A 20,292-nucleotide genomic window follows, 5' to 3' on the forward strand; every position below is an offset into this window, starting at 1 on the left:
TCCAGGAAAAATTAGGGAAGGATCTACAAAACTTCCACCCACCCCCATGGCCTCTCAGTTTGAGGTTATCTTAAAGCAGAACTGTGGTTTTCCTCCTGGGAGGAGACTTTAGGTCAGAGGAAAGTTATAATTGCTGAATGGGCCAAATGTTTGCAGGCTGGATTTGGGCACAGAGACGCCAGCTGCTAACCCTGGTGGCAGATCAGTCCCACACGCACAGAAAGGGGAATGATGCTTTTAGAGCTCCTTCTATGACCAAAACAAAAGCTCTGCTTATTCCTAGCCTTCCTGGACCCGGGAGGATCTGTGGGGGAATGCAGTCTTTTGGCAAATACATTCAAACCAACTTGAACAGTCACCTTGTTTTATGGCAAACAATTAAGAAACATAAGCTTAAGAAAGTGTGAACACGGGCACAGAGAAACCACAGGAAAGTTTGGGGAACTGTCTGCTGGAGGAGAGAATACCACCCGAAAGAATGCCGTTGGGGGAGCCGTTGGGGGGGGCAATAAAAAACCAGCTGCTTCTGTCATGCTGCTGTCGTGCCCGGGCTTCAGATGAGGTCAAAATCTACAGGGCTGATGCTTGCAATGGGGGCCCTCCAGAAATTAAAACTGCTGAACGGGAGAAGGGTGCTCTCCTCATCTTCTGCGCCGCCCAGGCTTGGCTTCTGCTGCTGCTGGGCAGACATGAGGCTGCTGAAGCCCTGCTTGGGCTTGTAGAGGGCGAGGTCGGCCAGTCCCAGGCACTCCAGTTCGGACAGGTCCAGCTCTGGGATGGGCGTTCTCCAGTAAAGGAAGGAATCGTACTGGGAATTCACCGTGTCCCTCATTTCTTCCTGGGAAGAAGAGCAGGGAGAAGGGGGGCATTTAGCAGAAGGCTGGCCTGGTGCTGGTCCCTCCTGTGTGACCCACAGACTCTGGATTGATCTGTGCATTGGGGGAAAAAATATCTACCATGTAGACCAGGGAATGGTGAGCCTTCCTCCCAGGTGGAAGGATGGCGCCCCAGGATGGGAAAAACACCGGGGAGGGCCAAGTTTGAATCTCCCCTCAGCTTACTGGCTGGGTGGCCTACCTCGCAGGGTTGCTGCGGAGGGGAAATGACTATGGCTCCTCAGAGGAAAGGCAGGATTGAAATATGCGGTAAAGAAAACGGTCTTTCTTTTGTTCTCACAGGGCCTTATCCCTCTGTTAGGAAAAGCGAGGGGAAAATATTAAAAAGGGCCCTTTGGTCCCCTGGCAAAAATCGAGCTGCCCCACCTTGGGTGTTCCTTCTTCCTTGCCTTCACCCCCCACCCGCCTTCCCCTTGCCCACCCCCGCCCCATCTTTTCCGCCCACCTCCTTTCATCCTCCATATTAATTGGACTTGGTACGCAGGGTGGGTCTCTTTTTGGTGGTCCCTCTGCACGCCATTTGCTCCATGACACATTTTGCTGCAGTGACCCTTCCTCTCTCCCCTTGCATGTGTGTGCACCCCACCCCACCCCACCCCGTATAGATCTGCTTCTTTGGGGTCACTGCTTTGCCAGCCTGGTCCCCTTTCCCACTCCTTTTGCCAGTTTCAAAGGGGTACCCCTCCCCACCACCATCTCTGTCCCCTAACTCTTCCTCAGGGAACCCTTTTAAAATGCAGAACCACCCTCTGGCCTTACTGAAGGCTTTTCCAAGCTGCTGTGAAAAATCTGGGCTGGGTTAATTTTACCGAGGACACGCAGGCTGTGAAAGACCTTGGTGGCATGTGTGAAATTACTCAGACATCTGCCCTCTTTAAATATAGCATCTTTAAAAGCCTGTAAGGAGGGAGACATATTTGCATTCATATATTTGCGCACTGGCAACCTTTCTGGAGAATTTTTTTCCCCCTCTTGGTAGTAGAGAGATGGCTGAATGACTTGGCAATATTAAAACTAAGGAGTGGAACCCCTCTGCTTAATAAACAGAAAAGAGATGGGAAAGGTTGAAATTTTGAAAACCCTGCCCCTTTGTGGTAGATGCGGCTGCATTCCCCTGGCTCATTTTAGAGAGAGAAAACAAGACCAGGCTGTACAAAGTGCCCATTAAGAGGACTGCTTTTGATGTTTGGGGTAAAAAATAGGTGTATTAAGGGTCTCATGCAGCCATCGGGTTTATTTATGTTCCCACCCTCTGAAATTGACAAGATGGAAGAAACTGGCAAGATTTTAAAAAGGGTATTTTAGAATCCTTGCAACTCTAGAGCATGTAACATCATGCAGCGTAATACAGTTTTACAAAGGCTTGAGCTGTAAGACAGCTAAGAAATTGGAAAATGACATGAAATGAAATATCACATTGTGTCAGGATTTCCTGGATATAGGGAAACTTAGAAATGAGTATGCTGTATGTCTAGCATCGTGTGCTGGTACAATGCAATGCAATGCAATACAGTATAAAATCACATTAGGCCAGGGTTTTCTGGCTGGGAATAAGCTAGAAACAAATTTCATATGGCATCATGTGCTCATGTACAATAATACCACATTATGCCAAGGTTTTCTGGCGATCAGGTGATTTAGAAATAAATACCATGCAGCATCATGGGCCCAGGTAGAATAATAAAATATTGGATCGCATCTCCTGAAGCCGAGGGCTTTTGAGCTCCAGAGAGCTCAACCCTTGTAAAGTGGAATATATAAATAATAGCACAATAGCCCTCCCGCCTGGCACCCAACCCTTTGTTTGTCCCTCTCTATTTGTCCCCCTCTTACCTCCTTACTGGCGGGATCTGAGAAAGAGCACGGGTGTTGCTGCCCCTCGGTGCAAAAGATGCCGCTCTGCTGCCAGGGAGCTGCGTTTGCCTTCAGCTGGGCGGGGGCCTGCCAGGAGCGCCCGTCCCCCCTCGTTCTCTCCTCTCTTGCTGCAATGCAGCCCCTCCTGAAGAGGCATTTCAGCAGTGCGTGGGTCCTCCCCCCCCAGCTGCTAAGCCAATGAATCAGCTGGAAGAGCTATTTCCAGAGAGGGAAGAGAGGGTGCTATGGGGGTTTTGGGGAGGGGGGACGTCTGAGGTGTGGGTTCTGCACTGGAGGGGCATAGGGCCACCCTCGGGCAGAAGGCGGCTCAGATGTGGTTGCCGGGTTAATAGCCTTCGCTTCCAGGAAACAGAGCGTTGGAGGGAGGTTAGGGAGAATGGGGGGGGGCAGCCGGTTCGGCCTCTCCCGCAAAGGGAGGGGGGCTCACCTGGTGCAAGGCAGGTCAAGGCTGGCCAACAGAGAAGGCCCTTCTTCTCCCAATGAAAAATTAGCCTGTGGAACTCCTTGCTATCCGTTTGAAATTCCCTGCCACCTTCAATATCTGGGGGGGGGGGATCTTTACCAGGAAGCCCACAAACAGTGAAAAGAGAACCCAGCAATTTAAATCCAGAGATGCACTAGCTTATAGACGTGGGCACGCCCGACATCTATCTTCTCATGACTCAGTCTCTCCTGCACCCCTTTTCTCATTTTCCCCTGTTGGGTTTTTTTCCCCCCACCTCCTAAGGGGAATAACCTCAAATGCTTTTGAACTTGCCCAGGACCCTCCTTCGGTTTGCCTCATGCGAGGACGGGAGGTGCCTTTTTAATCGGCACGCAAGCCGCTCGGGCATCTGTCTGTGCGTGGCCAGGTCTGATGTGTCCTGACGCGCCAGCAGATCTTTCGGCCATGCTGTCATCACGGCTTTGAGGGGGCGCTGAATAATAGGGGCGGCTGTTTTCTCAGCTCCGTCCTTTCTGGTGAGGCCTCCCCTCCCGCCCCAAACTCATCTACAAACTTGGACATTAATTTGGATGCACTTGTTCCTGCTGGACAGATTGGGAAGAAAACAGGAAGTGTTAAAAGACTCCTGAATTTTCTGTGCAACCAAAGGTTGTCTAAAAATCATCATCATCGTTTAAAAATCATCTTCCTTCTAGGGTGCTGTTTCTCAACCTCGGCAACTTTAAGATGGGTGGACTTCAACTCCCAGAATTTCCCAGCCAGTATTAGCTGCCATTTATATTTGAAAGCAGGCAGACCGCCTCGCTTCAGCAGCTTCGGGCACAATGTGATAAGAATGCTGCATTTTTTCCCCTGTTCTGTGGCAGAGAGAGAGGAGGAAGGGCTGGCAGCCCAGCATTTTCAGCCTGGTGGGCCCCCAGCATCAGCCCCTCAAAAACCCAAGGGCCACGTTCTTTGTTGAATTTAGTTCTACTCTGCAGTGGCATAGGAGGGAGCCAGCTGGGAGGATGAGAAACGATCTCCAGGGATCTCTTCCAGATCCCCCAGGGCCCTCGGATGCTGTGCGCACTATTAGTTATGGCAATGAGGTTTTTCAAAAGGGAGACAAGAGGTCTCTTGTTAGAGCCTCCAGAATTGGGTGGGGAAGGGACTTTCCTGCCCCAGTGCCAGAGTCCCTTCTTCAGCCTTTTGGGCACCGCCTTGGTCGCAATGGCACGGAGGGAGCGCAGTTCCTCCAGTCTTCCAGGGCAACTCCCAATTCAAGTGATTTTAAAAAAGGAAATGGCTCACAACTCGTTGGCCCGGCAGGTCCTCCTCTGCGCTGTGCGTCATGACCCACTGGAATTCACTGCCACGAGACGGTGGTGACAGCTGCTCACTCAGATGGCTTGGAAAGGGGACTGAATGAATTCACGGACCTCTCGGCTCTGGTTGGCCCCTGGAGGAGACCAGATGCCGGCCTGATCCCACAGGGCTCTTTGTCTTTCTGGAGTCACACAGGCCGCTTTTTGCCGCCTCCGCGGGTCGGTAGCGTGGCCCAAGTTCTTGGAGGCTCAGAATCCGAAGTTGGTTGGATGCCCCCTTGGCAAGGCCTGTTCTAAGCCACAAGAAAGAGGAAAAGTCGAATTCTCCCCCGGCCCACACTGAGTCTCACGTACCCCGGCAATGCAGTGCATCAGTTCCATTAATATTGTGCTTAAATCCGACCTCCTGTTCCCTGGGAGTCGTCCCCTCTGCTCCTGCGCGCGAGGAGGACAAATGCCTAAAAAGCTGGGAAGGCTTCCTTCAGCCCCTTTCCTCCCCTCCAACGCCACCCGCTTGCAACATCACCTCTTTCCTTGCTTTCTGCTTTTGTTTTTCCACTTGTGCCACTGAGGCCGGGCCCCTGCAGTGCCAAGAGGCGGCCAGAGTTGGCGCTGGGCCGCCGCCGCCGCCGCCGCCGCCGCCGCGAGTCCAGGGACGGGCGCGTGTTGAATCATCATCGCTGGGGGCTGTTCCTCGGTCTGCCTGTTGAAATCCTTGAGCGTTTCCTCCTTGTTCCAGGAGCAGCAGGGTGGAGGACCTGAACGGCAGCTCCATTTCCCACAGAAGGGAAAGTTTCCATGTTGGCTCGCTGGGGGGCTTGGAGGAGGCGCAGCGGAGGGAGAAGGGAGCCGTCCCAGGACACCGACCCCCAGAAGGGCAGGTAAGGGGAGATGCCCCCCCCCCAGGTTCTCAGAGGCCAGCCAGGATCAGCTCGGGGCCGGGCTGGCTAGGAAGGGGACCCCTCGCCTGCTTTTTCTGCCTTGGTCCTCGTCCTTCAAAGTTCCTAATGACTTTGGGCAAAGCTCTTTTGTAGCTCCAAAGTCTTATTTCTTGTGTGTGTGTCTCTCTTTCGAAACTGGGGGTGATCTGGTATCTCCCCTCACACGCCTGAAACGTCTCCCGGCCCTCGTTCCCAACCCCGTCTCTTTCGTAAAACACGTTTTGCCAGACGGGCGGAACTAGCCCGAAAGGTGTTTTAATTCACTTTCGAAAGCAGTTTCTCTCTCTCTCCCCCTCTCTTTTCTTTTCTTGGCTTTTGGATGGCGTCTGTCATCTGGCTGGCTTTGTTTGGTTGGTTGGTTGGTTGGTTGGTTGTTTTTGAAAAGTTCCATTGATTCAGGGCAAGAGGTTTGGGTGTTAACCAGGCGTTTAATTTCTTTCTTCTTGGGGCGGGAAGGAGACAGACGGTTCAAGTCGGGAGGGACTCCGTCAAGGTCTATGCTTCGTTTCTTTACCCCCTGGCACTTTCGGGAGGGGAAAAAGGGCTCACACCTACCAGCTGAAGGACTGGGGAGACGGGAAAAAGCAGGAAATCAGGCGGTTTCTCTCCCCCCCCCCCCGCCTCCCCTCCCCGCTTCTTTCAAACCCACGCCTGGACTTCCCTCTCCATGTTGCCGACCAGCTGGGGCCACCAGCACTTTCGCAAAATGAACCCCAGCTTGGCTCGAGAAACGACTTTGTGGCCAAAAAAACTTCTAGAACACTTTCCCTGCTGCCAAGCGCCACGTGATTGTGGCAGCATTAAAAAAATTAATAAGCGGATAAGCTTTTTTCCCACCCCACTGAACTCGGCTTGGTCGGGGGCCAATTTTGAGCCACTTCTGCGTGGGGGAGAGGGACTTCCAAGCGGCTTGCTGAGTTGAAATCCTCACCCCCCACCCCTGCTCTTTCTTAACCGCTGGAAGGCACACCGGGGCCTCGGCCCCAGTGGACGGGAAAGATGGGCCCTGTGGTCCATCCAGAACACACTGGGTTGGGGAAATGGAGCGACTGCCTTGGACCCACCTTTTCCTCTCTAGCCATGAGGATTTGCAGTATATCCACAAGTTAAATAATCATTATGATGTCTGGTGTGTGTGTTCTCTTGTAATTAGGAAGTGCCAACATTGTGTTAGGGGAGCGATACCCAGAAAACCCCCCCCCATCTTCTTCCCCCAGACATCTGCCCTTCGCCTTTTTAGAAAGCGTCTATCCAAACTCTCCTAAGGAAGTTTAATTTTCTGCTTAAACCTTACGCTGCCACCCCTGCCCCCTGCGTTTCCTTTTACTGCACTGACTCAGAGGCTACCCCCATTGTTCAGGCAGCTTAAAGAGAGAAAACCAGCCTTGCTGTAAGTTCTCAGGGTCGCACATTGCCTCTCCCTGCAGCCCACCCACCACCCTCTGCCCAGGAACGCTGCTTCTGTCCCTCTGCAGCCTTTTAGGAGGGCCTGATGGACGTGCAGGTGCTCCTGAGTCCTGCACAATCAAACTTCTTCTTTTTTTTTAGATAGCATGTGGCTTTCCTGCGTTCTTGAAAATAGAGGGGTGGGGAGGGAACATGGAAACTGTCCCTAGAAAATTTGATTTTGAAAAGAATGGATTTAAAAAAACAACACAATGCCTGCAGCATCATCTGCTCACTTTGGGCTCATCTGGAAGATATTTTACAATACCTCTTGTGCCTCCTGCTTGTGGAAATAAGACCATTAAACTCAGAGCAAGTGTTTTTTCTTTAATAAAAAAAACCTCTGCCTTTCACACAGGGGGTGGCAGCGAAGTGAAAAACCTTCCTAGCTGCAGGTTCGCAGTCTGAAAAGAGGGGCGCATGTTAGACACCATTTCTAATCTTGTATGGAGGCCAACCCTGTTCTTAGGGTGGATTCCCACGTGCCACAAAATGAGTTACGCAGTAGGGGTGCTCCAAACTGCAAGGAGGAGGTTTGTTCCCCAAATGCCATCATTGGTGTTGGGGGGTGTGCGTGTTGAGATCCCAATGAATATCAGTGAATTTTCGAGGAAATCTTCCCAAATCTTCCAACTGCCTTCCTATCTCCACTCCTTCCTCCGCGTCCCACCCCTGCTTTGTCACACCAGTGTGAAAGGGTCTTCCTTCACACGCGTGTACATGCATGTGAAAGGGCTCAGGGGTCTCTGCTACAGGCCATGGCTGTGCATTTGTACATCAGAGGCCACACTTCTAAACAGGAAGTTTGTTTATTATTGTTGCTGATTCCTTCCCCGATTCGTGCGTGGGGCAAATTTGGCTGGATCGCTGGAGAGACCTTTCCTGGGCCGGCCGGCCTTATAAATAGATTCCCACTTAGTGGGGCAAACTGCAAATAGAAGAATCATCAGAAAGGTGAACCAGAGTTTTCCTACCCTTCCCTGACCCAGGGCTCTTGGAAAGTCCATCTCCCATCATCCCCAGCCCTTGTGCCATTCTGTTGGGCTAGTTCCCAAACGACTGGGGCCAGCCTGGGAATATAATATGCCCTCCTGGGCAGAATCGGGTCCCGTCCCTGAATAGCCACGTTTCGGAGTTGCTCCAATGGCTGCAGATTTCCTGATGTTCTAAACCAGGATAAGACTTCGGGTCTCAGCCTGGCTTTTTTTCCAGCACTCCCGACACGGGGTCATGGGGGGCGTCTCATCAGAGGGACCCCTGTTTCCTCCGTAGCAGCTTTGGAGCAAGGGAGAGACGGACGCTGCGTCCTTGCGTGCTCCAAGCGGGACCCACGATCTGGCAACATCTCCCCTTCCCCGTCTGCTGGGACGCTGTCATCGCCTGGTCCTCAGCCCAGGAGCACTGAGTCAGGGCTGGGGTTAAGGCAGAATCATCCCCCTTTCCCCAGCCCCGTCCCAGGAGAGCCCAGGTGGTTGGTGCCGAATCTGCCAGGCTTTGGCGAGAAGGCGGGATGGGTCAGCGAGGGAGGCGTCCCATTTCATGCTGGTGCAGTTTTTAATGCTGACTCAAGAATGGGTGGAGAGCAGCTCAGCAGCGGGAAGGGGGGAAAGCAGTGGGGAAAAACCTGGGGGGCGGGCGGGGGGCCAGAGGGACGGAGCTAAGAGGCTTTAAATGTGTTGCTTCGGTCACCACCAGCCCACTGCCGTGAACTGGGCCACAGGAACCCACATGAGAAGCATTCCCAGTCTCGTTGACCTCTGTGGTCCTGGCTCTTCTAAGGGTCGTGATCCCTTTCTCTCCAGGCTCAGCCAACTCGACAATGTCCCTCCCCTCAATGAAGCTTGATGGGATCCGCCTGGGAGTCCCTGAGCCCTTGAAATGTTTCGGCACTCTGTTCCTCTCCAGTCAGGACCTTGTGGTCGGGTGGGGGGACGCTGCGGACCCACCTTCAGGGTCTGTGTCATGGTTTGCAGCATTCAGACATTGGTCCTAACTCAGTCACGTCACGCACGCCCTGGCAACTGTCAGAAAGCGTCCCCGTCATTGCAGAGGGCAAATGACAAGCTAAAGCCCGCTGGGTGAATTTGGGGTGCTTCAGTGCCGTTCCTGGAGGAGGCCCCCATGCATTCGTACGCCCACCTTCTCTGCATCCACCATCTGCAAAAAATAGGAATTCTGCCCCGGTTGGGCTTGCATGGTGCTGAGCTTTGGGTTCCTGTGAACACAGCCACTGTGACTTACAAGCCATGATAAATAGCTTGTCATGTTGACAGTTCCAGCCAACTGCCGGCTTAGTCTGCCTTAGCTTGTCTCGGAAAACTCAACAGAGTCGGACCTGCTTTGTGCTTGGATGGGAGACCACCAGTAAATCCTACAGGTGGCACCTCGCCTGGAAGTTGGAGGAAATACCTTGGAGAGGCAGAGTGCTTCTCTGCTGCTGCTGCTGCTAAGGAAACATGGCTGTGTCCATGACATCACCAGGAGGCAAAGATGCCCTTGCCCGCGACAGGCGGGCCCGACGGCCCAACCATCCTTTCTTCTGTGTGAGAAGGAAATTCTCTCCCTGCCAGATGCGTTTCAAGGCTCTTTTCCTTCTGAGCTGCGTATCTTCCTATCCATGCCTTTGCAACAAAGGCTCCTTTTGTTCAGCACACATGATCTGAGTGAGAGGGAGGCCGGGCACTTCCTGGACTCCTGCCCGTCGTCAGAGGGACGATTGGGAGCCCGGCCTCTCCATGCGGATGCCGGCAGAGAAACTTGGCATTGTTTAAATCATCTGGGAAATAAACAGGAGGCATTGGCAAGGGGTGGTGGCACAGCTCTGTTCCCCATGGGGTGGGAAAGCCTCGGAGATGCCCAGGCTGGGCGGCTGCATCCTACGGGCCAGGCCTCGGACATTTTTGCAGCCAGGACAGAAAATCCCTGTGGATGCCCTTCTGCGCCTTGTGGCTGGGCCTTCGTTCTGCACCAGGCCAACGGAGAGGCAGGCTGGGAGGGCTGTGGTTTGCAGGTGAACTCTCTCCGGCCATGGAGGCTCCCCTCTGCTTGCGCATCGGTTTGTACGGATGCTTCCTGGAAGGCTTTGGAGCTGGCGTCCGGCCCGTGGGAAAAAAATGGCCTTCGGAAGGGAGCGCACCGCTCACAATGGGCCTGGGAAAACAGTCTATAAATCTCAGGAAAACAAAGCCAGCAGAGAGGGAGGGAAAAAAATAACTCTGCGCTGAGCTACCAGGGAAGGAAGCTGCGTTCAGGTGCACCTCTGGGGAAAATAAACCCCACGCAGCCCTCTGTTTGTTTGTTTGTTTGTTTGTTTTTATGGTGCAAATGCGTTTTTCAAAAATGGGTGTGTTCCACCCCACGCCTTGGGCTCTCTCCAGAGCGACTCCCGCATGTTGCAACAGAAACATCTTCTCCGCCCGGTGCAAGGCTTCCTCGTCTGGCCGCCCAACCTGTGTTGCGTGCCAGGCTGAGAGCGGGCAGCCCACCACGGCCACCGCTGATCTGCGGCCTGCAGAAGATGCAACGTGGAGCTCCTCACTCGCAAGTTGACCTCGTCCGTCACCACCTGGCCCAACTTTCTCTGGTGGTTTTCTCGGGAGGCACCTCTGTCGCCAAGAAGTCACTCTGTGCCGGCGTTCCTAGTGCGCTTCGGCCCCCGTCATCCCCATTGGATGTTTGGGAGCACCAGCTTGGGGAAGCTTTCCCCACCCCTTTCATTTACAGAGCTGGCTCCTCAGCGCTCCCGAAATGGGAGTCAGGTGCATCATTTGCAGAATCTCAGCAGAGCTGCCGGTGACTAAGCTTTTTCCCCTCTAAATTAGCAAAGAAAGTCTGTTTTGCAACACGCCTCAGTCGGTTGGACTTGAGTAAGAGCTTGGTTTTGAAAAAGACAATGGATTTATCAACATGACGTCTTTGCAGCCACAGGTTCCAAAGGAATGTACGCGCACACACGTCGAACAACAGCAACTGGGGAGGAGAAAGTGGGGTTGGGCGCTCCGAGCCATCCTCGCTGCGAGGGGAACGATACCCTTAAGCCGAAAAGCGCCTTCTTCATGGAGAACCCTTCTACGCTCCGCCTACTTGGACAGGATTCTCCCTTCTTGCGTCTTTTTACACAACGCGGGACAAATGGAGTGGCGGGACTGGCACAGGCAGAGGCGGAAAGCCTTGTTGACCCTCGTGATGGGAGTGGAATCTGAACCCAGATGGGAGACCACCAGGAAATGCTGGGGTCAGAGATGCTGGAATTTACCTGGCACAAAATTTACATTTTCTGGGACGTCTCCGTGGTAAATCAGTAACCTTCATTTTTCTCCCCTTTCCGCCTGGGTCACCTAAGGAGCTGTGAGTTGCCCAGCCGAATGAACATCGAGAGCATTTTATCCCAAGGAATGCCCCCGCCTCCGGTTTCAAAATGATTTGCAGACGGCGGCAGCTGGCCTTCCCCTTCCCCAGAAGAGCGCGTGTTTTTGTTTTCCCACCCGAAGATATTTAACGTTTCTAGCCCTTGTGACCCAAAGAGAGGACAATCTGTCTAAAAATCGCAGCCTTTCTCTGGCTGCACGTGGGGGCACCGTCACTTCCTTTCCAAACGACGTGCAAACTTTTGCAGGCTTGGCCTGTCATGCGTGCTCTGATTCCAGGCCCGGTGCCAGTAGGTGTGCGCTGCACCCAGAGACACCCTCGTGAGTTTGCACACCTCCCGTTTTCATCCGATCAGTGACCCTGTGCAAAGCAGGGAAGAAAATAAGGCAAACCTAAGGACCGAACAGCTTTGCTCACTCTGCATTTGTGCACCTGTCAGAGACCCCTCTTGGAAAGGGATTGGCATGTCCCACAGACGTTTGGGGCTGCCTTGGAAACGCGGGCTGCTTCATGGCGGAAGAGCTGGTCAAGGGTACAAAAAGTCTGGAGAGATTAAATTCAGGGGAAGGACGTTTTCATGAAAGTTGAAAAAAATTGTGGAAGAAGATAAAAGCGAGAAATCGGGCGCTGCGTCCATGAAATCACCTGGAGGGAAGGCTTGGCAGTTAGAGCAGAGTTGGCCCTGGTTTGTACACAGACGGGATGCCACCAGGAGATGCCAGGGCTGCAGGTTAGATTGGGTAGTTGCAGAAACATCCCAGATGAAAGAAAACCACTTTTGTGTGGTTGCCAAAAATGTGTGGATTGTCCCAGGTTCTCTCCGGCTGATCCGACGGTCCAGTCCTGCATGGGGAGGATAGGACCTGTAGTCCAAGCCACCCAGACTGATTGAAGCCATGTGCTTCTTACACGGTTGGAACGATGGGGTCGTTTATCGATGCATGCAACCTTTGGCCCCCACGTTGCATCAGCAGCACAGTTAGGCCTGCTTGGACTTTGCCCGCCTCCTCTTTCCCTCTCCAGCTGGAAGGTGGGGAGTAGCTGGGAATTTTCTTTCCCTGTTTTCCGGCTTTCTCGGCAGTTCCAGCTAGCCCAGGTGGGTGGATGAGTCAGGGGTGAGTCAGGCCGGGCTGAGCACTCAGCCGGCATAGTTCCTGTGCCAACGATGTCTTGGGGAGAAGCCAAGCCGGGGCAAGCCGGGTCTTGCCTCCGCACCTTTGCCCCGAACACTGAGAATGGTTATTTCTCTCCTGCTGGGATGGGGAGGCAGGGGGGGGCAGGAGGAGGAAAGTCGCTGCAAAGTCAAGCAAGCAGGGAGGAGCACCATGCCAATCTACACAGGCGCGGGCACGCATGCCCACATTCCCTGCCTGCCCTGCTGTGCCAATTCCACCAGGAAGCATTGTCCTGAGTTGGCCCATTTCTCCTGGGCTCCACTGCGCTCTCCTATTTATTTCAGAATTAAGGCCGCATTTCTTAGCTTTCAGCCCTTAATTTCTTGCGCTGGTTTCTCTGGAGCGTTCGCACTCACCGGCGCATACAAAGGGAGGGAAAGCTTACCTAGGGAAGACTGAGGGTGTTTTCCCCTCATGTTCCATTTGATGAGATGTTGGACTACAGCTCCCATCATCCTGAGAACCCCTGGTCCCCCATCCTGAAGTCCTGAATCGGAAAGGCAGCTTCATATAAGGGTTGAGACCAATCGGAAGGACGTAAATAAAACGAATCATTCGTGCTGAGTCGCAGAGGGCCTTGTGCAATGCTAAGTGCTCTGTACCCAGTCAGTCCAGCCTACCTGACAGGGTTGTTGTGGGGATAACTGTACAGGGAGCCTAGACACTGCTCTGAGCTTGTTGAGCAGATACTATGAACATAATAACACACGGGAACTGGAATGCTTCTCTCCAGATAGCGTTCTGCGGTAGACTGCCTCTGAATTAGGGGGCTCCATTTAGCCCCCACAACAAAGGGCTTGCCTGCTTCTAAATCCATCCAAGGCAGCCGGCCTGATATTCCACCTTGGGGCAGGGAGTTCTGCAGGGAAGCAGCCTTCCCATCCGTGCCCACCCCGGATCCCGGACGCAAGTGTGTCTTGAGTTTGCATGCTTCTCAGGCTGTAAGTGAACAGTAAGAAAAGTCATTTTAAAAAGTCGAACCTCCTCAAGTGTGGCGCTTGGTACCCTCGGCTGCACAATGCAAAAGTCTCTGCAAACTTCTTTCTGCTCCAGTAGGCCAGCCGTCCGTTCCGCTGAGTCACTTTTTCTGGCGGGGCGGCCGTCTGCCCGCGAACTCAATCCCGTGCACCCGTCCTCCCTTTTGCATCAAATGGGGGGGGGCGGCAGTTATGGGTGGGAGCTGGCGGGCGAGCTGCTGGAAAAACAGACCTGCTCTGTGCGGGAAGACCCCATGGGAAAACTCCTCCGAAGCAGGAAAGTTCCCCTGAGCTTCAGAACTGTCCTCTCGTCCGGCGGGAGAAGCCGGGATGCGCATTGCCCGGTCCTTGTCTTTTAACTGCTTCCCCTTTGGCCCAGGGAGCAGAGCAGGAGGCAAGCCCCCTTTTGCCCCAGAAAGAATCATGGCTAACCTTGGGAAGGCCAAGCAGGGTTGGATGGGAGACCACCAGGAATCTCAGGGCTGGGGGGTTGGAAAAGCCTTTGGGGGAAAGGCCTCGGCCAGCTACTTTGCTCCTGCTGCTAGGAAAATGTGGCTGTGTCCTGTGGGGTCACCAGAAGCCAATGGGATGCAAAGGATGTGTTTGTTTATTGAGCAGGGGTCAGTTTTTATGCCCTCAAGGGGCCCTTCCAATCTTAGCAGCCTAGGCAGGCAGCGCCTGTCTTCCCAGATCTCTCTCTATGCGCCCACCCGGCTGGAATTCCCAGTTGGGATTCCCATCATTTCCAGAAAAGCTCAAGAAACTGAAGGTGCGAACTGTTGACCTCCCTGGTCTTTTGGCAAAGTTATTCAAAAGGAGGAAGTCGAAGCTTTGTGCTTGTGTGTCTGTGTGCGCGCGCAAGCAGTGGTTTTTTTTTTTAATTGCCTCTAGTCTGCTTCTATGGAAACTTGTTGTGGTTTCCTGTTATCTGGAATGATTAAAAAAAAACAGTTCCTCCCCTCCCCGCCAGCCCTCTGCTCGGCCCACACCTTCTCGGAGGAAACCGAGGCACCCTTGCCACATGCCGGATGGCTGGGCGGTGAGAGGCCTTCTTTCGAAAGCAGACCACCTGAAGGATGGTCGGGATCTTCCCCGAAGCTGTTGGCAAACGTGGGCAGCGTCCTCTGGGCGTTTCTGCCTGCGGAGGGGGAGCAGTCGGGTTAAGGAGAAGGCCGGTTCCTGGGACCTGCTCCGGTTCTTGACCATCACAAGTGTGGTGTGGCAACAGTGAGCTCGCCCCTACCCCAGGGGTGTAGAAGACATCTCCTGGTGGTGGTTGTTATTGTTAATATTTTCTTCTTCCTCTTCCTCCTCCCTCCTCCTCCGCTCCTAATTTTTATTTGATGCTGTTTCTTCTTCCTCCTCCCTCCTCCTCCTCCTCTCCTCTAATTTTTATTTGATGCTGTTTCTTCCTCCTCCCTCCTCCTCTTCCTCTCCTCTACTTTGTATTTGATGCTGTTTCTTTTTCCTCCTCCCTCCTCCTCTCGTCTGATTTTTATTCTTCTTCTACCTCTTCCTCCTTCCTCCTCTCTTAATTTTTATTTGCTTTCTTCTTCCTCCTCCCTCCACCTCCTCCTCTCCTCTAATTTTTATTGGATGTTGTCGTTTTTCTCTCCGTCTCCTTCCCTTCCTCCGATTTTTATTCTGATGTTGCTATTGTCCTCTCCTTCTTCTGAAGGTGCTTATCAACCGCCGGCATCAGAAGCGGCTTTCTCACCATCTGAAAGTCTCCCTGGGCTTGCCACCTTCTCTCGCCAAACCACCCGGGACGCGGCACCGCTGGGTCCCTTTCACCCTCCAAGCGGCGTCTCTCGATGGATGAGAGCTCCTAACCGCCCGTCCTCAGCAGCTGGGAATCCACCAGGCAGGAAGCTGGAAGCGCCCGTAAACATGAGTGATTTTTGGCACAAGCTGGGGTGCTGCGTGGTGGAGAAACCGCAGCCGGTGAGTCCCGCTTGGCTCGGCTGGCACTTTTGGGCCGGGCGACCTCGGGTTAGGCCTGCCAACCCAGAGCTTCGGTCACGGCGGCAGGTGGCAAATGCCGGGCACGGGGACCCTCGCTGGGGTGCGGGACCTTCCCTTCCGCCTCCCTCCCCTCACCAGATCCCCCTCTCCCACAGCAGCAGAAGAGAAGACGGCGGATCGACCGCAGCATGATCGGGGAGCCGATGAATTTTGTCCACCTCACACACATCGGGTCCGGCGACATGGCGAACGAAGGCCTCCCTGTGGTACGGCTTCGCTCTCCGTCTGCAGACCAAAAAGAGGGGGGTCCGCCCCCCCCCAAGCCATGAGCGCCAGACCAGGGAGGGCGTTAAAATACTGTTTCCAACAGCCCCGGCTAAGGTTCTTGAGGATCCTTAGAAATCAGTCAGTGGATCAAGGCCTGCCCCTTTGTGGGGAAGGGTCTGAGCCTGAGGCGGTGGGCTAGGATCCTGGGTTTTTGTTAGTGGCTGGCTGGGGAATTCTGGGAGTTGAAGTCCACCCAACTTCAAGTGGCCAAGGTTGAGGAACGCTGCCCTAAAATATCCAACACGCCCCTTAAACTGATCCATGCTTCCCGCAGAGCACATTCAGGGAATGCTAGCTGGGGCCATTGCAAACCCAGCCCTCCCCTGGCCCGTTCCCTTCACTGCCGGCCCGGTTTTCCTACCTCCTCCTGAAAGGAGAGTGTCCAAGATTCCATTAACGCAACCTAAAAAGCATATTTGCTTGTTTTGCCGCCGCACGACGTGGCTGGCTCGGGGTCAGGGTGTTTGCCTTCCGTGCCGAGATTCTTTTGCGTGTCCTTAATCGGGCTCCATGCAGCGTTTGACACCTCGGGAAGCGCCCGGAAAGCACTGCCTTTTTAACATTTAAGTCTTTCTTCCCCTGCCCTGGAATCACCTCCCACACGCAAACCAAAACGATTGCACAAATTCCTCCGTCTTGGCTCTGAAACCTGAGAAGCCTCAAGAGCTGTCCTCAGGGGAGGAGGACGGGCGGGGGGGACTTCTTGGGGACGGCAAGCTGGCTTATTGAACAGCCGGGAGCTCTGGCAGATGGCTGGAATATTTGCGGTCCCTTGAGTTGAGACATGCTGCGACCCGCTTGGGCCTAAACAAACTCCATGTAAGGGGCTGGCCTTCTTCTGTGCTCATGGTTGGTCCTGAGCAACCGCACGGCGCATCGGTCTGACTGGAAGAACTGGGGGTCTCAGCTTCGAAAGGAAGGGGCGGTGGGCACAAGGCGAGGGAAAGACCCCATCAAGTCAAGCTCGGCTCCTATGACGGCACGGGCACCCTGAGGTGGTTTTCTTGGCAATGGGGCCGAAGCGGCTGGCCATTCTGGTCTTCTGGAATGTCCCATCCGAAGACTAACAAGATCTGTTTGGGTGGCCTCATCCGGTGAGACGAGGCTTTGCGCGCCTGTGCATCTGAGGCTGAGGAGGGGGCAGTAATCCCAGGAATGCCCTAGCAGGTGAAATGAAAACATTTCCCTGACATGCTGGATCTCCGAGGGCGGGGAGGCCGGTTTAAAGTTTCTGTGCTCACGGAGATCCAGGAACGATCCTCATTTTCTTTTGGTTTCTCCTTCACTCTTCCCACAGTCAGGAGCAGTCCAGGAAATGAGGTCGAAGTGCGGGCGAGAGCGACCGTGGAGCAATTCCCACATTTTGTAACTGTGGAGTTCCTCCCCTGCCCCTTTCAGAGTAAGTGTTTGACTGGGTTGCAAAAGCTGCTCCAGAGCACTCCCCCGTTGGCCGCTGCTCAGTGAGGACTAGCCACTTGATTGGCAGCAATGCTGAAAATCTGGCTCGCAAGAGGAGGCCCAGAGGTTTGGGTCACTGGGGAATTGGGCACTGACAAGAGGAAGGATTTTCCCATTCGCAGAAAGTTAGATTTTCTTGATTTTTAATTTCTTTTATTTTTTCTTGATTTTTTTTCCCCTTGATTTTCCCCTTCCCCTTCCAGCAGGATCTTCCAAGTCCTCAGGACCATGATGCTCTGGGAAACAGCGTGGCGAGGCTTGTTTAAATGTGTTGTTTTCCCCTTTCGTAATCATTTCTTGTTGCCGGTTTATGAAGTATTTCATGTTTACCCTCCTCTCTTTCTTCTTACAGGCTAACTAATTACAAAAGAAAAAAAAACTGTAAAAAAAGAAGAAAGAAATTAAGAAAGAAATGCACATCTGCATCACTGAATTTCCTGTTCGGTCTTGTCGAAAACAGGTTGCCAAACTCAAAACCGTTGAGCGCATGAGTCACTTCGTAACTTACCTTTTTTTGGGGTATGAGCAGCAGCCACGAAATAAGTCCACTCTGCACGTGGCCAGCTGCTGGGCTTGTGCTTAATTGTCTGCTCAGCGGCACCCACCCCGCTTGGTGAGCAGAGCGGGGCCTGTGTTCTGTTACAGCTTTGCAGAGAAGGGCGGGTTTCCTAGAGGGAACTGACCAGCGATGCTTCCCCAGCCAACACATGATCAGTCGGTGTGTTTCGGTTCCTTTGTAGACTGTTCCTTCTCCGAAGGAGCAACCAGATAGGCCAAATTATTCGTGTTTCTGCCGAGGTTTGTCCACTGGATTCTATTCTTAAGGATGCATCCTGGCCACAACGCGAGGCCTTTTGGGCGCCCTCCATGTGTGCGGCCCCCGAGGCTGGCAAATCTGGTTCTGGATTCCCTGCAGCCCTCCAGGCTCGGGCAGCCGGTGCTGAATCAGGGTTGGCGACGTTACTGTTGCTGGCCAGCGGGCACCGATTCTTCCGACGAGGCAGGAACGGCGTTCCCTGCGGACCAAGCTGAACCGAAACAGCAATATGGAGCTTGGGATTTTTCTCCTCGAGGCGGGGGGTCTTGCGCGACTTCCTCTCCTAAATCAATCGCCTCCCTGCTCTTTCGGCAAATGGGGATCCAGAGAAATCCACCCCCACAGCAGCGTGCAGGAACCCTGGGATCGAGGGATAAGCCTCGGCGCTCCATCGAGAAACCTACGGCAGCCGGGAATTCCCTCTCGGCCCCCTTTGGAAGCCCCTGTAGATGGAACAGCCGGGGGCCGAAGCAAAAATTGCACCCGCCAGGCGAGAAGTGCCACCTGTCTGTAAGCGTGCAGAAGGCGATTGGAGAGAATATCCCACGGTGAAACAGGAGGTTTGGTGCCGAGACATTCGTCCGAGGGTCGCACACCTGCCGCGGCATTTGATCCTGGGATGGGATGGTCCTCTTCTCCAGCGAGACTTCTGTAAAAAAGGTGGAGGCTGCCCCATAGAAATCCGCGATTCTCCCGGTGCTCACTCCTTGGTTCCCGTGCTGAGGACCTGACTTTCAAACAGCCACCTGCAGGAGCCAGAACGGACCTTTAGACTGGTCCGGCCTGGGGGAGGAGAAAATACTTTCCAAAGTCCAGGGTCAGCTTTTGCAGCATCCTGACACCCATCTGGGGTTGTGGAAGATTTCTCAGCCCAGGGCGGGGGCCCCCCGCACTCTCTCCAAAACTTGCAGTCCGCACGATGCCACAGGCTGAGCAGGGGGATCCTCTGCTGATTTCCACTGCCACGCCCAGCCCAGTTTGCTTTCTGCTTTTCCTTCGTGGGTCTTGCATTCCTTGCAAGCAGGTCTCAAGGGGTCAGTTCCAGAGAAGAAACCTTAAGAAGCAAATAAAGAAATTCTGACGTTTCCCCCCCCCCCTTTTCCTGGCCCTAGAGCTGCTAGACGGCAGTAGATGTAAAATTAAAGGTGCCGTTTTTTTCCCCGTTTCCTGCGTGTGCTGACCACGCAAAAGTTAAATTTCCAAGCAGAGCAGCTGTTTTGCTACCGAATTTTTAACCTTCTGGCCTTCCAAAGCTGGAGGACTTCAACTTCCATTATTCCTACCATATGTTGGCTGAGGGGATCTATAATTTAACTTACCTGGAGAGCATCTCTTTTTCCCGCCAACAATTTAGCGGATGGGTCAATGTTTTTTTTGTTTTTTTTTAAAAAGTAGAACTTTTGCCATGTTTATTTTTCCCAGCTGGTCTGGGGTTAAAAATTATTGCTTTGGGAAGAAGAATAGCTGGTCTGTTCGACTGTCTTTTATTAGCCAGAAAGTTATCTTTATTCTTTTTGCAAACAAGAAAACTATCGTGTGAGTGTGGAGGGAGGGAGAGAACTTGTTTGAATATTACTTTGTTTTTCTAAAAAGGAGTGTTACCAGCAATTGACACACTGAAATCTGGGGGGAAGGGAGTGCTGTATTGGGCTGGTCTGTTTGTTTGTTTTTTAATGTTTTTTAGGCTTAGAGCAACAGAAGAATTATGTAATCTATTTCTTCTTTCTCGTTATCTTCCTGAATGTTTCTCCCCCGTGTTCCAGAGTGTAACGTATGCTTGGAAAAACAAAATTAAATGGCAAAGGAGAACAGCGATCTGTCTTTTTGAGAGGGCGTTTAACAGGAATTCAGAGAGCCGGTACTTCGTAACCTTGCTTCTTTGCCGGAGGTGGGACAGCAGAAATGTGCACGACACCGAATGCTACCATCGTCTTTGCTTCCTGTATTTGGATTTCATCAGGGACAGGAGCTGCTTTCGAGCGCAAGCAGCAGATCTAGGCAGTGTCTAGAGAATGTTTTTACTGGCTATAGTTGAATAAATCAAATTTGCAACAAAGGATGTGGACACCAGATCAAGGGAAAGGATACAGGGAGAATACAGAGGATATTTTTTTTTAAAGGGTCATGTTTCTGATGCTAGAGCCAAGGCAGAATAACAGGTTATTTCTTAGAAGCAAAAGAGGGCATTGATTACAAGGACTGGAAATGCCTACTGAAGGGGAGCCGATGGCCCTGCCCCTGCAGGTGGCCACACGGGCAAGGAGAATGGCAGGTGCAGTCCAACGGTCTCAGATGCCT

General features: G+C 53.1%; 3 protein-coding genes across 6 annotated transcripts in view; 2 read left to right on the top strand and 1 right to left on the bottom strand.

The window, feature by feature from the left end:
• Positions 1–347: 347 nt before the first annotated feature.
• MLLT11 (MLLT11 transcription factor 7 cofactor) lies at positions 348–3,009 on the bottom strand. 3 transcript variants are annotated; one of them, XM_063316635.1, is made up of 2 exons: positions 2,730–2,993; positions 348–838 (listed from the first exon to the last, which is right to left on the bottom strand). In XM_063316635.1, exon 2 carries the CDS (start codon positions 830–832, stop codon positions 554–556), a length of 279 nt encoding a protein of 92 aa, XP_063172705.1. In that variant the 5' UTR covers positions 833–838; positions 2,730–2,993; the 3' UTR covers positions 348–553. The 3 variants fall into 3 exon arrangements, 2 of the variants coding, with proteins under 2 accessions (XP_063172705.1, XP_063172706.1); XM_063316636.1 differs by lacking the exon at positions 2,730–2,993 and adding an exon at positions 1,078–1,199; XR_010068811.1 differs by lacking the exon at positions 348–838 and adding an exon at positions 1,107–1,181 and having other exon boundaries at positions 2,730–3,009.
• A 2,138-nt stretch (positions 3,010–5,147) lies between these two features.
• Positions 5,148–20,292, top strand: part of CERS2 (ceramide synthase 2) — an 83,996-nt gene continuing 68,851 nt past the window's right edge. The window contains exon 1 of the mRNA XM_063317139.1: positions 5,148–5,167. The gene's annotated coding sequence lies outside the window, so the exon portion shown is untranslated. The remainder of the gene's footprint in view (positions 5,168–20,292) is intronic.
• CDC42SE1 (CDC42 small effector 1) lies at positions 5,209–19,803 on the top strand. Of its 2 annotated transcripts, XM_063317143.1 has the most exons (5): positions 5,209–5,401; positions 15,106–15,371; positions 15,548–15,658; positions 17,017–17,118; positions 17,530–19,803. In XM_063317143.1, the coding sequence occupies exons 2-4, from the start codon at positions 15,246–15,248 to the stop codon at positions 17,086–17,088; spliced, it is 309 nt and encodes a 102-aa protein (XP_063173213.1). In that variant the 5' UTR covers positions 5,209–5,401; positions 15,106–15,245; the 3' UTR covers positions 17,089–17,118; positions 17,530–19,803. The 2 variants fall into 2 exon arrangements, with proteins under 2 accessions (XP_063173213.1, XP_063173212.1); XM_063317142.1 differs by lacking the exon at positions 5,209–5,401 and having other exon boundaries at positions 15,157–15,371; positions 15,551–15,658.

Source organism: Candoia aspera, chromosome 17 (assembly GCF_035149785.1).
Source record: "Candoia aspera isolate rCanAsp1 chromosome 17, rCanAsp1.hap2, whole genome shotgun sequence".
Classification (NCBI taxonomy): Eukaryota; Metazoa; Chordata; class Lepidosauria; order Squamata; family Boidae; genus Candoia; species Candoia aspera.